The sequence below is a fragment of the Cnephaeus nilssonii genome (genome assembly GCF_951640355.1).
Source record: "Cnephaeus nilssonii genome assembly, chromosome: 7".
Classification (NCBI taxonomy): Eukaryota; Metazoa; Chordata; class Mammalia; order Chiroptera; family Vespertilionidae; genus Cnephaeus; species Cnephaeus nilssonii.
The window spans coordinates 100443745-100460794 of record NC_137078.1 but is presented as its reverse complement, the minus strand read 5'-3'; the positions used below and the strand labels follow the sequence as shown (position 1 = coordinate 100460794).

Here is a 17050-nt window from a genome sequence, read left to right as displayed (position 1 = left end):
CGCGGTCATTAACTTTCGTCCGCGTCGAGGCGCGGTTTCAGTTTTCCGATTCAGACTCGGGTTCCGGCGCTGCGCTGCGCTCCGAAGGGGGCCGGCCTGCTCCGGGTTTGGACACCGGGGACCCCCGGCCCCCCTTCCTGCGGATGGACGTGGGGAAGGCAGAAGACGAGGGCAGGAGAAAGTCCTAAGGGTGTATATACTATTAAACAGAAAACCGAAAGCACTGGAAAACAATGCCGGAGGGAAAAAAGCAGTTTTCCTGCTCCGAGAGGGGACACCAGGGGCCCCGGGGACAGTGCCTTCAGCTCAAGGTCAGACAGGAGACTGCCTGCCTTAAACCAGGAATGTGGCCCTTCAGTGCTATCAGGGTCACGGAAAGAGAAACCGGTCTTAAGAAAGGGATCTGTCTCATTTTGGTTCCAGTAGCTACAGTTCCTGGCCGGACTGCGTTTCCACACGAGCAGATGAAAAAGGCCCCTCACTGCAGAGCGTTTTCCTTCAATGAGTGCTTTGTGAGTTCTAGACAAGATCCCTATTTTGCCGGCAGCCCTCTGGTTTTGCAGATGAAACCAGGGTTTCGTATTTAATAGTGTCCCACCCCCTTGCCCTGTGAGCTTCACAAAAACATTCCTGCCCTAGCCGGTTTGGCTCAGTGGATAGAGCGTTGGGCTGTGAACTGAAGGGTCCCAGGTTCGATTCTGGTCAAGGGCACAAGCCCAGGTTGTGGGCTTGATCCCCAGTGGGGGACTTGCAGGAGGCAGCCGATCCATGATTCTCTCTCATCGTGGGTGTTTCTCTCTCTCCCTCTTCCTTCCTCTCTGAAACCAATAAAAATATATTTAAAAATACATATATTCCTGATGAACCCTCCCGCCTGCACCGGGGAGTGGCTGTCATTTCTTGCTTCCAGCCAAAGACATCTTGTTTTCCTTGCGGATCTGCAGGAGAGCTGCAGGCTCTCCCCTCTCCTCCTGACTCTCTCTCATCGGGCTGCCCGGAGAGTGTTTCTGGTCTGACTTTCAGCTTGGGAAGCACAGGCCTGAGGAAGAAAACAGTCAGGTACCAGCGCGCTGCCTGTTGCCCATAGATGGACTGTTCACACAGCTAGTAGCAGCGGCAGCAGCATTCCTGGGCCCAGGAGCCTGGCCAATCGCCTCCTAGCACAGGCTGTGTGACAAGAAGTCTGAGCAGCCAGGAAGTGGGATGTTTGTAGGGAAAAGTACCAAGGTCCCTCAGGTCAGACAGTACTCACCCACCTTGCATAAATCATCTTTCCGAAATCAGTCATGTTTCTATCGTTAAGAACTGAGCCCAGTTATGGGTTATTTCAGCCAATCGTGTTTGAGTCTGACTGTGAAGAATGATGTCGATATTTATTGAAATGGGAAGATGTCCATGCTATAGGATCAAGTGAAAAATGTCACCCACAATATGACCCAATCTGTTATGTTCAGATGCTTACAAAAAAGTGTGAAGGTAACGTTTTCTCTAGGTGGTACTAAATATATAACCTGTGTATTAAAGAAAGAATACAAGTTCAAAATAAAATTTAAAAATTCAGTTATTATGGGGGGAGGAAGCTATATTATTAATATCTCAGACCTAGGAGACAAGTATTTGAAACCAGGTGGGTATATCTAAGTCAATAAATGAATGTGGTTAGAAAAGAAAGGAACAGATTTAGACTTATCAGCTGTTTGGAATTTTTAATAACCTACCAACCCAGGTGTGCTACTTAGTTTTGTGGGTTTTTTTTCTCTCTCATCAATCTCCTAAGTTCAATACGGGAATGTAATGTGAGAAACTCACTCATTGCCGTATGACAGTGTGACAGATACAGTCACCAAACTATTCATTAAGGGGACATACATTCTTCAGACAGCACCCACCCCCTGGCCGGGTTGGAACACTACTACCAGTATTGTTGGGTGGCGAAGATGTTAACATTTGCCAAACAAGCAATAGTTTTTGTTTTTTCCAGTTTTTTTTTCCCCTTAAGATTTTTAAATTGATTTTTAGAGAGAGAGGAAGGGCGAGGGAGAGAGAGAGAAACATCCATCAGTTGCCTCCTGTATGCTCCCTACTGGGGATCAAGCCTGCAGCCCTGGCATGTGCCCTGACCGGGGAATCAAACCAGCAACCATTTGGTGCACAGGATGACGCCCAAACAACTGAGTCACACCAGCAGGGCGATTCTTTCCAGCTTTATTGAAAAATAATGGACACAAGCAATAGTTGGTGGGGAAATGTTTGTATTTAATGGTTAAACTTCAGCCATGAAAGTTTACCTTTTCTAAAAGGAGGAAAATCATCTTTGCCTAAGTAACTTCTTTATGCTAGTGTGATTTCACAAAAGATGGTGCTATGCAATTTTAAAAATCCAAACTACTTAATTTTGATATTTATTTTTAAATTTTTATTTGATTTTAGAAAAAGAAGGGAGAGAGAGGAACACTGACTTGTTGTTCCACTCATCCACGCACCCACTGGTTGACTCCTATCTGCGCCCCGGCCCGGAGATATTTAAATTCTAATTTTAGGCCGACAGGACAAGAAGTGACCGAGACCATTTTAAAGGCTGCTGTTATTTTTTCTTTCTTCTCCTCGGGGAACATTTGGGAACACATACCTTAGCATTTAGTCAAAAACAGACCGCACCTTTTCTTCCTGTTAGACACGGATTTTTCCCTGATTCTGGGCTGCCTACCGTGTGGAGTGTAACACACTTATTATACATCAACTTTTTAAAGGAATTTTACAGTATTCTCTATCCATTAAGCGCTTTATGATATGTAAATGAGATAGATACTATAAGCGAAAATATTTAAGGTGTTTGGCACACAGTGTTGCTGTTAATCTTTATATTTTTTCCTGTATGAACCGTAAGAAATGCATTTGAGCCTTACCGCGCTGGTTTGGCTCAGTAGACAGAACTTTGGCCTGCGGACTGAAGGGTCCCGGGTTCCATTCTGGTCAAGGGCACATGCCCAGGTTGCGGCTTGATCCCCAGTAGGAGGCTGTGCAGGAGACAGCCGATCACTGTCTCTCTCTCATCATTGACGTTTCTCTCCCTCCTTTCCTCTCTGAAAATCAATAAAAATATATTAAATGAAAAATAAAAAGAACTATAATAAAATAAAATAAAATAAAAATAAAACGGGAGGGTGGGTGGATAGCCCTGAAGAATATCAGGCTAGGTGGCGGGAGTGTTTAAAAAAAAAAGCATTTGATTCTTCTATGCATAGGTTACTTTCCTCAGTATAAGAAAAGTTGACAGTATATAATTTAGGAGTTATTTATTAATGGTTTTATTTATTTATTTGTTTTAATCCTCACCCGAGGATATTTTTCTATTGATTTTTAGAGAGTGGGAGCGGGAAGGACAGAGAGAAACATCGATGTGTGAGAAACATATTGATTGATTCCTGCATGAGACCCCAGGCCATTGCAACCTGCAACCGAGACGTGCCCCTTGACTGGAATCCAACCTGGGGACCCTTCGCTCCGCAGGCCAAGGCTCTCCCCACGGGGCCCAAACGGCTAGGGTCATTCATTTATTTTAAAAAAGCAAGAATTTATTGACCGCAGCAAAACACACTTAGGGCAGTGAAACGAGGAAGGGCATAGAAGCCACAGGAGCGCTTAGGCTGGGCTGCGTTGGCTCACTGGGAAGTGGGAGAAAAGGGGGCCTTGCAGACCGGTTCAGGGGTTCCCCCCCATGGCTCCCCTGGTTGTAAGTCTCATGGGGTCCCTCAGAGGTTAGGGGGTATGTGCCTGGGGGGGGGGAAGGAGAGAGGGAAGGGGATGGCATGGGCGTGCTCCCTGAGAGAGAGTGCTATTAATGGTTTTAAGTTATATCAATACAGTAGTCAAGGTACTAAAAGTTGAAATAATATTTTGATGGGTTTTCATTCTTTTCTTCTCCTGGAAATGGAAGTGAGAAAGGCAGGAAACTGAGGGTAGAAAAAAAAAATTCCGTAAGAATAGACTATTAAGTCCTGCCAGTAGCTCAGTTGGGTAGAGCATTGTCCCCGTATGCGAAGGTTGCGGGTTCGATCCTGGTCAGGACACATACAAAAATCAACCAATGAGTTCATAACTGAGTGGAACAAAAAACATCCGTGTTTCTCTTTCTCGCTCCCTTCTCTCTTCCTCTCTAAAAAACAAAACAAACAAACAAACAAACAACAGAACAAAAAGCTGAAACACCAGAAAATAATTTCAGGAAAAATAAACCCTTGGTTATGTTCATACCCACACTCAAACACAGAGTTAAAGTGGGAGGCGCAAACCTTCCCTGAATGTTCCCCAATCTCACTAGCGTAGTGAGATTTAGGAAGGTGAAGCTATATTTGGTAACCCAATTAAAGTAACTACATTCTCAAGTTACTTACTGGGAAACCGTGGTATTCTTAGTATTTTTAAACTTGTCACAACCTGTGCTAATGTTGGCTTTTTTCTTCCTCTTTCCTAAGTAACAATAATCATCGGAGAATTAGCATTCAAGCCGGAGGTGTAATTTATTTTTTAAAGCAAAAAACAAACAAAAACCATAAACTCCAAGGACCTGGCTACTGTGGCTCATGCTCTTGCATGAATCCTGGAATTCTAGTTGCCCTGGAGCCCGGGAGCATGGCAGCATCCCCGAGAAATAAACCACACACTGAAGACACCTACGCCTGTCGGACCGAGATCAGCTTCATTACCCACGCTCTATGCCATTGAGTGTGAGTCAATTACTGGCGTTATAGTCCTTTTTTTTTGAGTTTAGGGACTGGATGGTAAGTATTAATTCTTTTTTAAAAATATTTTTAAATATATATGTATATTTTAATTTCAGAGAGGGAGGGAAAGGGAGAGAGAGAGATAGAAACATCAATGATGAGAGAACCATCGATCCGCTGACTCCTGCACTCGAACCAGAAACTAGGGCGTGTGCCCTCGACGGGACCCTGCAATCCGCAGGCCGACGCTCTATCCACTGAGCCAAACCAGCCAGGGCGGTAAGTATTAATTCTATACCTTCTCCAAAGGGTGACATTTCTAAGGGAAATCAAAGGAAGGAGAGACAAAGAAGGTCCTTCTCCATGACGTTTTCTATTTCACTAGAGCAGCAATTTTTTTGTTTTGTTTTTAAATATATTTTATTGATTTTTTACAGAGAGGAAGGGAAAGGGATAGAGAGCTAGAAACATCGATGAGAGAGAAACATCGACCAGCTGCCTCCTGCACACCCCCTACGGGGGAATGTGCCCGCAACCAATGTACATGCCCTTGACCGGAATCGAACCTGGGACCTTTCAGTCCGCAGACCGACGCTCAGTCCACTGAGCCAAACCGGTTTCGGCTAGAGCAGCAATTTTCAGCTGGTGTGCCACGGTGTGCCGCAAGGATTTTGAAAACATGCAATACCTGCCCTGGCTGGTGGGGCTCCATTGGTTGAGCGTCTTCCCATGCACCGAGAAGTCACCAGTTCAATTCTAGGCCAGGGCACATGCCTGCGTTTCGGGCCTGATCCCTGGTAGGGGGCGTGCAGGAAGCAACCAATCGATGTTTCTCTCCCTTTCCCTTCTTCTCTCTAAAAATCTATCAAATCAAATAAAAAACACATAGTAAAAACAAAACAAAACATGCAATTACCTATTTAGTCAGAGGCTGATCTCTTTTCTCTTAGGCTGTCAAAAAAGTAACACCAGCCCTGGCTGGTGTGGCTCAGTTGGTTGGGTGTCATCCAGTACACCAAAGGGTTGCCAGTTGGATTCTTGGTCTGGGCACATGCCCAGGTTGCAGGTTCCAACCCTGGTGTGTGTGTGTGTGTGGGGGGGGGGGGGCGGGGAGGGAAGGGGGGGTGCAGTAGGCAGCTAATGGATGTTTCACTCTCACATTGACGTCTCTCTTTCTCTCCCTCTCCCTTCCTCTCTCTAAAAATCAGTACAAATATACATATATATATATATATTGTTATTATTATTTTTAAAGGCAACAGCCAATACTGTAATAGCTGTCCGGTGTGAATGCATCAGAATTATACCTATTATTTTTTGTCAGATTGGCAAAAAATGTATTTTTTGGGTGTGACACAGAATTTTAGTAGTTTATGAGCGCCATAAAACGAAAAAAGGTTGAAAATCGCTGCCCTAGAGTGTCAGGCAGGGAGATAAGCAGGTAGTCCTGGTCACATCCATGGGCTAAGAACTATTTACTAAGAGCTACAGGAAATAGTTATTGGATACCCGAAGAGTAAGAGTGATCACTGTCATGTGAAACAGTCCAAGTTGGGGTTTTTCTTTCCTTAGTGTGACTGAGTGGTCCCTGAGTTCTAGGCTGTTTTGTCTGCCATCCAGTCATTATTATGAACAAGTTCTTTATTTCAGTTTCTTAATGGAGGCAGTGTGTTGTTAATGTGTACGTCGTAAAAAAATGGTTTCATCCATAGGGAATAATGATCAGTTAAAAAAATTCCCTTTTGCCCTGGCTGGTGTGGCTCAGTTGGTTGGAGCATCGTACCATGCACCGAAGGGTGGCGGGTTCGATTCCTGGTCAGGGCACACAACCAGATTGGGTACCAGAGGCAACCAATCCATGTTTCTCTCTCTCCCTCTCCCTTCCTCTTCTCTAGAATAATAATAATAATAATAATAATAATAATAATAATAAAATTCCCTTTTCTCCGCTTTGGATTCCACCTCTACTAATTCTTCTTTGGCATCTGTGCTTTTAAACTACCAACAGGACAGTATCCTTCCTTCTTCAGGCAAACCAAGTTGCTCCTGGTGAACCTGACCCTGGTGATTAAGGCTCAAACTCAGGAGGAACTAAGGCAGTGGACGGACTCAGAACATGTGAAATCCCTTGAATAAAAATTCATTAACTTTAAATAAGGGTGCCTATGTTACAAATAATAAAAGCCCTTTATACTTTTTGTAAAGTAAAAAAAAAAAAAGTTGTCCATGCTGTTTGCACAGACCAAGCCCAATGTCTATTGTTATCTGGCTAGCTTTGTAAAGCGCCCAGTGCCCGTTCCTTATCACCTCTGGGGAGCCCTCCAATCTGCCAAGACAGTGCAGAAATAACGTTAAAAAATAACAATGGTCAACTACCACCGCCCGAGGCCAGTACTACCCTGAAATCTTTATAGCTTAGGAAACTGAGGCTCAAGAAAAGCATTTCTAAAATAAAGCCAGTCCCTTAACCACTAAATGTTTCTCTCAGAATTCTCGTAACCACCTTAACGGGCCAAGGCCAACCAACTAGCATTCACTCCCTCCTGGAAAATGATCTTATCTTCCGGGGGCTCTTCCAACCATCCTCCTGATTGAGTGTACCGAAAAGTCAGCTTTCTGATTTAAATTTAAAACGTTACGTTCCTCCTCTTTAACGTCAAGTGTCTGTCTTCGAAGCTACAGGATATGCTACCGAGTCACTGGCACATAGATTTTTCTTTAAAAATGTGGAAGGATGTCAGGCCTCCTCCCGGTAACGGGATCGGAGGAGTTCATTTTCAACAAGGCGTCCGCAGCCAACCAGCCTCCCACGTAAAAGTTGTAAAATCCGCGGCGTCGCAGCCTCACACGGCAAACGCCTCCGTCCAGTGTCGGTACCCAGAGCAGCCACAATCCCAGGACCTCCGGCACGTTTCTGCCTCAACGGCACCCTGTAAGGCACGGACTCCGGGGCCACTCGAAGGGAGCGCGCAGGGGCGGCCCGAGGTTGGGGGGCGAGGGGAAGCAAAGCCAACATCTTCCAAAACATCGGCAACCCCGGGAGGGGCTTTCAGATCCGTAACCCGACACCGCCAAGTGGGTCCTCCGGAGACCACGAGGGTCTCGGTCCCGCGGCCCCGGACCCCGGGCACGGAGGGCGCGGCCAGAAAACCCACGGCCGCGAAGGCAAGTTCGCTTCCCCGGACGGACGCGCGGGGAGCCAAGCCCGGGGGTGGCCCGACGTCAGCGCCGCCACCCCCACTCTCGCGCGGGGACCCCGACCCCACAAAGGAGCACGAACCCCTAATCCTAGAGGAGGAGGCGGAGGAGGAGGCGTCGGCCGCCGCCGCGCTCCCAGACCAAGGCCGTCAGCCCCGCCCCCACCCGCCCCCGCGGAGACAGAGGCGCTGCCGCCCGCGCGGCCCCTCCCCCACCACCCAGCCGGCGCGAGCCCCCGCACAGCCCCCAGCTCCGGCGGTCACCAGTCCCGGAGACACCGCCTCCGCAGCGCCGCGGAGCTCTGTGGGGTTTGGAGTCCTCGAGGCGGCCTTTGTGCGCCTCAGCGGCGGAGCCTGGGACTACGTCTCCCACAATGCGCAGCGCCCGCCCCCGCGCCCCGCCCCCTCCTTATCGGCTTCCCGTTCCTCTCAGACTACATTTCCCGACAGGCTTCGCGGATCTCCCGCCCTCCCTCCTGAGACACGAGCCGAACTGGGCGTCAGGTCGGGGAGCCGGTCGGGTTCCCGCTCGCCGCCGCCGCCGCCGCCCCCCGCAGCGACTCTCCCGCCTCTCCTGCCGCGCCGGCCGCGGGAGCTGCATCGCGAACTCTGCTCGGCCGTGGAGCCGCGGGTCCGGGAACACAGAGTCCGGGACGCGACACGCCGAGCCCCCCCATCACCTCTAGCCGGGGCGACCCCTCCCCGGTCCGCCCTGGTCCTACGCCGGCGCCGGCGCCCCCAGCCCCGAGCGGCCCCACCGTCCGGAGCCCGCATTCCGGCCCCGGCACTCCCGCAGCCGCCGCCCCCCACCCTGAACATGGACTCCGACTCCTGCGCCGCCGCCTTCCACCCAGAGGTAAGAGCTGCGCCCGGATCCCCCCGACCACCCCCACCTCCGTCCTTCGTTCCCCGGAGCCGGACCCCGCCACCCGAGCGCCGCCTCCTCCCCCAGCTTTCCGTCGTCGCCCCCCGGCGCCCAACCCCGCCCCCCACTGGGGCCCCCGCTTCGGCGTCCCTCCCGCGGCCGTAAGCGGCGACCCCTCCCGGGCCTCGGTAGCCTCGGGACCTGTCTGCGCTCCGGGCCCCGCCCCGTAGCCTTGCTTACCCCTTCCCCGCCCCCGGGGACTCGGGCCGAGCGCCGCCGCCCCGCGCTCTCGCTTCTCGGAGGAGCCCCCTCGTCCTCCTTCCGGAGGGGCTCAGGCCCCCCTCGGACGGGGACCCGGCTTTGCGCGCCCCCGCCTGCTCCCCTAATCCCCCGGGCCCAGTGGCCCGCGCCCCGCCCCCTGACTCGCGCGCGGCCCCCGCCCCCTCCGGCTCTGGGGAGCCTAGTCTTTCGGGGTCCCCACCCCTGCGGGGGCCCGAGTCGACCCCCCCCCCGGCCTCCGCGCGCTCGCATTCCCCTCCGGGGCCCCCGCCCCCCGCCCGCAGGCTCTGCTCGCCCCGCCTCCCACTCCTCCTTCCGGGGATCGGCCCTCGGTTTTCCCGGTTGGCGCCCCTGCCGCGGTCCCCTCTCCCTTCCCGAGGCCCGCAGGGTCCGGGGTGCGGGTCGGGCCGCGGGAGGCGGCGCTGGGTACGCTCTCCCGCCGCGCTGATGCCTCGGGGGTTTGCGGGCCCTGCCATCCCCGGATCCCCGATTCTGCCGGCTTCTCGCGCCCCCTCCCCCGCGGGATGGGCCCCGCACCTTCCGGGGCCGAGTGTCGGCGGGGGGCGGCTTCCGCGGGAGGACGGGAGGGGGCCGCACCGCCATCTGCTTTTCCTAAAGGCGGCGGCGCGGCGGGCGGGGTGGGGGCGGCGCAGGTCCCCCCGCCCCGCGCCCGAGGGCGCCGCCGACTGCCACTCGCATCCCGGCTCCTGACCCGCTTCTGCGCGTTCCCCGCCGAAATAAAAGTTTTCCCCGAGAGTTGGAGGCCGAGGGCTGCCGCCTTCCCACCCCGGCCGGAGGGAGGGCGGTCGGCGGCTCCCGGGGGCGGAGGCAGGATCTCCTGCGCTTCCTGCGCGGATCGGCGCGGAGCCCGGGGCTCCGCCAACCTGCGCGCCCTCGGGGGCCGGGGCCGGGGCCGGGGCCGGGGAGAAGGTGATTTGCTGGAACCAAGTTGAGAAATCAGTGGCGCCCCTGGAAGGAAACCCGCTGGTGCCGCGCTGCCCTCAGCCTGTCCTGGTGGCCGGAGCCCACCCCCATTTCTCCCTCCCTCGCCCTAGCGGGGCGCTGGGCCCTCGGGCCGTGGGGAGGGGGCAGGGCGGGGATGGAAGGCTCACAGAGAACCTCGGTGGGCCCGCTGGTACGAAACCAGAGCGAAGTAGGCTTTGCTCAGGAGCAAATAAAGGCTCTTCTCCTTGAGCGGCTCTGCTCTCGAGGGACAGTTCATGGTCGGCGAGGGCACCTTTAGATTGAGATTGAACGGACCGTCCGGGCTCCAGAGCCAGAACTAGGGTTCGTCTGCGGCAGGGAGACCAGCAGGACGGTCCTGCTCCGTTCTGGGAGCGGAGCGCGGGTGCCTGGCCTCTGGGTGTGGGAGTGGGAGAGGGAGCAGCCGGAAGTGCCCGGGCGGGGGGACCCGGGGAGGAGCCCCCAGCAGCCCTGGCTGGGGAGGGTCAGGCTTGAGTGAGCTGGGGAGGGTAAGAGCAGTGGGCTTTTGAAGTCACTCAAGGCTTCAGTTACAGCTGCAGCAGCAGCTTATTTTCAAAATGGAAAACCTGTAGCAGAAAAGTAGTTATTAGCACTGATAGGAAGCGAACAGATAACCAGAACATGCCGGCGAGAGCTAAGAAATGGGCTTTTGGACAAGCTTTTATCTCCTAGCCAGTTTCCCGGTATTGGCACAACACCCCCCCTCCAGCCTTCTGGAAAGGGCTTCTTCCTGACCTGCGCTTACCTGGTGTTGTGTCTAAGGTGTTGGTAAATCTTGCAGCGTGTTTTTGAGTTGCTGGCAGCCATAAAAACTCCAGCTTGCTTGCTTTTTTGTGTGATTCCGCCTACAAGTGTCTGCTTTCAAACACACCCCCTTTCTCCCTGCTCACAGGAGTACTCCCCCGGTTACAAGAGGAGAAGGACCGTGGAGGATTTCAACAAATTCTGCACCTTTGTCCTGGCCTATGCCGGCTACATCCCTTATCCCAAGGAGGTAATCTTCAGCACTTTGGGGACCTTTCTGGCAGTGAAACCGGGGTGTGTGGGAGGACTTCAGATTAGAGTTGGGCAAAAGTCTTCCTTGGAAACTTAGACCAGCCTGGGAAATGGTTCCTCAAACTCTGGTAGAAAGTAAAATGCAGGCTTGTCTAGAAATGACTTAGTAAACTTTCAAAGTTGGCTTGAAAAGAACTGTTTGCGCCCTGGCGGGTTTGGCTCAGTGGATAGAGCGTCGGCCTGCGGACTGAGGGGTCCCAGGTTCGATTCCGGTCAAGGGCATGTACCTTGGTTGCGGGCACATCCCCAATAGGGAGTGTGCGGGAGGCAGCTGATCGATGTTTCTCTCTCATCGATGTTTCTAACTCTCTATCCCTCTTCCTTCCTCTCTGTAAAAAAATCAATAAAATACATTTAAAAAGGAAAAGAAAATAACTATTTGCTATCAGCCTGCTCTTTTTTTTTTAATTTAATTTTTTAATTGCAGTTTACATTCAGTATGGTATCGTATTAGTTCCAGGTGTACAGCGTAGTGGATAGACAGTCAGTCATATACTTGACAAAGTGTTCCCCCTGCTATTCCAGTTCCCGCCTGATGCCGGACGCAGTTATTACAATATTACTGACTATCCCCTATTCTGTGCTACTATCTGCTTGCTCTTAACGGCCAGTATTTCTTGAGTGCTGACTATGGCCAGGCGCTGGGTTTGGCTCTTACAGTGTGAGGTAGGGGAAGTTATTTGTCCCCATTTTAAAGCTAGGACGTGGGCACAGGTAGGGAACGCCTTGCCCTGGGTCCCAGGCCAGTGAATGGTGGAGTCTGGAGTCTGGCGAGCAGCCTCCTGGTTGCTTGCACATCCCGTACAGAATCTGCGGGGACTTCGGCCCAAATCCCACGGGATCTCAGGGGTTTTCCCCCCGTTGCTGATAAATGGGCAGACCTGTGGAGCAGACTGCCATGGTCCTCAAACCTCAGAGCCTCGTTCACACTGACCGAGGCTAAAAGAAGGGACCCAGGACTCCTCGGGGCCAGGTCGCAGCTTGGTTTATCCCTGGCATCGCCGTCTCGGGATCATGCCTGCTTTGTGCCACACAGAACGTGGCCATTATTTGCAAATAAAATGCTTGAATGGTCTGAAGGAACCAGAGTGGAGCTCACTCACTGCTTTGGGGCAGTAATTACCCACTTAAATTTTTGCAATATTTTAGGATATCTCCAGTTTTTAAAAAGTGCACTGGGAAATTCTCAAAACTAATTTAAACTCCCTTAATTAAAAAATGCATCCTGTGGGAGGACAGAGGGAGGGAGGTGCTCCAGTCAGGGAAGGACCCTGGGCTGGAGAGCGGGTGTCCCCTCCGTTCACAGGGGTCCACCCAGCACCAGCCAGGCTCCTGAGGGTTCCGCCACGGCAGGAGGTCCCCTCTCCTGGGGGCACGTTGTCTGGAAGGTCGCAATGAAATGCAGATGCCATTGTTCCTAAAGAGCAGTGCTGAGGAGAGCTGGGAGCCTGGGGTTGTGAGCCCAAGGCTGCGGCCTGGCCCTGCTGGGTGCCTGGGAGGTCTCTGTGGGGCCGGCGTCTGGGGCCGTGGAAGTAACCGGAACCTTTGCCTCCGTCCTTTCAGGAGCTCCCTTTGCGGAGCAGCCCCAGCCCTGCCAACAGCACCGCGGGCACCGTTGACAGCGACGGCTGGGACGCTGGCTTCAGCGACATCTCGTCCGGGGTGCCCCTGCCGGTCTCCGATCGCTGCTTCGGCCACCTGCAGCCCAGCCTCCTGCAGCGCGCCAAGCCCAGCAACTTCCTGCTGGACAGAAAGAAGACGGACAAGCTGAAGAAGAAGAAGAAGAGGAAGCGCAGGGACAGCGAGGTGCCCGGGAAGGAGGGGTACATGGGCAGCTTGCTGAAGCTGGAAGCCGCCGACCCGTACGTGGAGACCCCCACGAGCCCCACCCTGCAGGACCTGCCCCCGGCCCCCGGCGACCCCTGCTCGGGCTGGGACTCCGACACCCCGTCCAGCGGCTCCTGTGCCGCCGTGTCACCGGACCAGGTCACAGAGATAAAGACTGAAGGCAAGCGGACCATCGTCCGGCAGGGGAAGCAGGTGGTGTTCCGCGATGAGGACAGCACTGGCAACGACGAGGACATCATGGTGGACTCAGGTGAGCGGTCCCGGGTGATGGCCACGGGCTTGGCTGTGATTGGAAGAGAGGGGTCGTAAGCCGCAGTCTCGGGGAGGTCCCTGCCTCAGTGCGCCCACCGCCTCCAGGGAGAAAGGTGCAAGACGGTGGGCCCGGGTGCTTAGGGAAGGGGTGATCGCCGCTAGAGACAGCCGGAGTCCCGACCTCGAAATACACAAACAGTGCGGCTCCTGGTGCCCCGTCCCCGTGCTCCCGGACCACGGCGCTGGGCGCCCTTTCTGCGCACCGACCGCGCTGAGCGCGGAGGCGGCACCGGGAGTGGAAGCGGGTTCTGTCCTGCTGCTTGTCCCACTGGAGGGCGGCTCTCCTGACGGGGAGGCTCAGGAGAGGTCTTCCTTCCTCTTACGTGTTCCTCTCTTTCAGACGACGACTCGTGGGACCTCGTCACCTGCTTCTGCATGAAGCCCTTTGCCGGCCGCCCGATGATAGAGTGCAACGAGTGCCACACCTGGATCCACCTGTCCTGTGCCAAAATCCGGAAGTCCAACGTGCCGGAAGTGTTTGTCTGCCAAAAGTGCCGGGACTCCAAGTTCGACATCCGCCGCTCCAGCCGCTCCCGGATGGGCTCCAGGAAGCTGTTTCTGGACTGACTGCTGGCGCGTGGGGAGACGGCGAGGCATCGGAAGGGACGGGACGGTGGGCTTCTTGGCCCCTTTCTTAGTTGAGCACAGAACTCTCAGACCCTGCCGTTCAGGTGCCTACGCAAAAGGCCAGGCCGTCCACGGTGTAGACTGTACACAGCCGGTGACTGACGCCAGTCCTGAGGCCAAAGCTGCTGCTGAGCTGCTCTGCAGCGGAGGCGGACGAGCGCCGGGCAGGGGTGTGGGTCAGCTGACAGTGCGGGTCGTGGTCCTGGTGAATCCTTGCTCTCCTTAACCACCTCCCGCCGATTGGAACAAGTGCTGTTACTCCTGCTTCCCCCGTTGGGGACGATGGTTTCCCCGGCCTGCTAACGAACAGCCATACGTGCAAACGTTTTCCTGAGTGTGTCTTCTACCATAAGTGTCTGTACCGCAGCCATCAGAGCTGCCCTCCCTCAGTGGTCCGCCCTCCCGGCCCGCTGTCCCCGGGGCTGCCTGCTGGACTCCTCGGCCTCACTGAGAGGAGCCAGGGGCGGGGGGCGAGCCAATGGTCCCTAGTTTTCCTTCTGTTTGTTGAAAGGGGTCGTGTGGGGCCACTTCTCTGTAGAAAGAGGGCTGGTTGGGAGATGGAAGTGGCCCGTGTTCATAACCGTTTCCCGTTTTGCACGATGTAAAAACTGTCTTTTTGCACGCTATAGCCAAAAGCATTGGCAGGTTTTTGCCTGGGTGCCCTTTCTCTCCAGTTGGTGTATGGGGGCCTGTGGGTGCCCAGGCAAGGTGTTTTTGAGGGGGGCACTTTGGTTCCTGCGTCTCTCCTCCCCTCACATTATTCCAGTAGCAGCGTAAAGGTGAGGCAGTCACGGGGGAGTGGGGGATGGGTAGAGGAAAACTCGGAGGAGGGCCTCTCCCACGGGTGATTCTTAGTGTCCCCTGACCGGTTGGCCTGCTGGTCCCACAGGCCAAGGTTAGGACTTGAAGCCTTGGTTTGAGTTGGTGAGTGAGACATGTTAACATTGGCCTCCAGGTATATACCAGTGAGCGGTGCGGAGGTCCTCGGATCTGGACTTGGGGGCACCCCTGTGGGCCCGGCTCCGGAGGAAACCTGCGGGGCTCTGCTCCAGGTCTATACTCTAGGGCTCCACGGGAGGAGGGCTTCAGCGCTGTCCCAAATGGCCATGGCGCTCAGCAGTTCAAATACTGGTTCTCGAAAATTGGTGTTTTTGTTTTTTTTGTAAATCCATGGGTGTGTTTTCATAAACCTTGTTTCTTGTAAAAGTGTGAAAAGGGAAGAATGCCCAGGTTGGTCATATTTGTTTACAGCAGGATGGACCCGTCTCCCCTCCACATTCTCACTGAAGCACCACGCGCTGAACCGTAGGCCAGTCAGAGCCCATATTTTGTCCTGGCATCATTCATGCTTGACAAGCCAACTGCCTTTGTTTTGTTTTTAATTCTGTTGCTTTTATTAACACAAAAATAGGCATAATTTCTGAAACCCAGTTTATTGTCAAGATCCCCAAAGGAGAAGTTGTGCAGTAGAGAGAAATGGTAAGAAGCTGGCTCAGAAACAACCTCCTCCCCAGACAGCTGGCTCTGACTCTGGCGAGGGCAAATGTGCAGGAGAGGTTGGGAGAGGAATTTGCCAAAGATCTGCCCCAGGACATGGCCTGTCCAGTGTCTTCATGAGAGTAGCCAAAGTTCCAAAGTGTTTCTCTTGTTTCTTTAAAAACAACGCCACCAAGTTTTAAAGGTGCACTAGGGGCACCTGTGATTTCACGTGGGACAGCCGGCGCTGGCGATCGAGATCTGCTCTTCGAAGGTTCAAGGCCTGGGGGCTCCTGGAAGGCTCGACATTCATCTCAATTTCTGTTTCTTCCTTTCCTTTTGGTTCTTTAACAGGTGCATCCCTGTGGGTGGTGTCTAAGAAGTCAAGACACCTCGTGTTTGTGTGTGTTGTGTTGATTGAGCTGGCAGCTGCAATCAGCTTTATGCAAATTAGGCATGGCCCAGCTAGGGCTCTTGGTTGGTGGCTGATGAAGTGAGGAGGGAAAGATGTCACCCCAAAAGCAGGTCCCTCCCATTGGCTTTGGCCAGGCCAGACACTTAACATCGTTTACATGGTTCTGTGTAATTGTAAAGTTTGTGTAAAAAGCGAAGCTGTTTCTGTGAAACTGTATATTTTGTAAATAAAGATATTGCTACTTTGAGGTTGATGTCTAGCTTCAGGTGTTTTTGTTCTGTGCTGAAGGACAATTGTGTTTCATCTGCCTTCATCACTTCCCCAAACCACGATGACAAGACTTGGGAAGTTAGAGTTCGGTTTAGCCGGATGAAGAATGCTCGCAGCCTTCAACCTCCTTTGCTAGTAAGTCCTCCAGAAACCATAGTATGAATAGACATGAGCAGCTCACAATTTCTTTTTTTAAAAAAATACATTTTATTGATTTTTTACAGAGAGGAAGGGAGAGGGATAGAGAGTTAGAAACATCGACCAGCTGCCTCCTGCACACTCCCCACCGGGGATGTGCCCGCAACCAAGGTACATGCCCTTGACCGGAATCAAACCTGGGACCACCCCCAGTCCGCAGGCTGACACTCTAGCCACTGAGCCAAACCGGTTAGTGCTCACAATTTCTTCATCAAATTGAATTTAAGCCCCAGTGAGTGGTTACTCGGCTTTGTGAAAGCTGCAGCCTCAGGTCCCCTAAGCAGGACTGGGATCTGGGGGTGCACATACCACCCCTTTACACCTGGCGCCCGTAGTGCCTGAGCCTGTTCTGTCAGCTGTATGGACCAACTAGTACCTGTGGTGACATTCGAGCAGCCCAAATCTGAGCATCTCCTAGGGCAGTGATGGCGAACCTATGACACGCGTGTCAGCACTGACACGCGTAGACATCTCTGATGACACGCGGCCGCTGAGGTGGCCGCATGCCGAGGATGAAACATTTGCTGCTCCTGAGGATGAAACATTTGCGAAATAATGTTTTTTCCTCAAAGTGACACACCACCCGAGTTATGCTCAGTTTTTTGGCGAAGTTTGACACACCAAGCTCAAAAGGTAGCCCATCACTGTCCTAAAGTCTTGCAAACACTGGCCAGGCTGGGCATGGAGCCTTTGTTTCCAGTTGTCTAAGGCTGTTGGTGGGTATAAAATTCGAGGGGCCCCGAACGGGGTGAGGGCGACGGTCCTCAGCGAACCGGGGTTTCACGGAGGGGAAGCCCAT

General features: G+C 53.3%; 1 protein-coding gene across 1 annotated transcript; it reads left to right on the top strand.

Moving 5' to 3' along the window:
- The first annotated feature begins 8383 nt into the window (after nucleotides 1-8383).
- PHF13 (PHD finger protein 13) lies at nucleotides 8384-16030 on the top strand. The gene is made up of 4 exons (XM_079776250.1): nucleotides 8384-8777; nucleotides 10942-11043; nucleotides 12669-13203; nucleotides 13606-16030. Exons 1-4 carry the CDS (start codon nucleotides 8739-8741, stop codon nucleotides 13830-13832), a joined length of 903 nt encoding a protein of 300 aa, XP_079632376.1. The 5' UTR covers nucleotides 8384-8738; the 3' UTR covers nucleotides 13833-16030.
- The last annotated feature ends 1020 nt before the right edge of the window (nucleotides 16031-17050 follow it).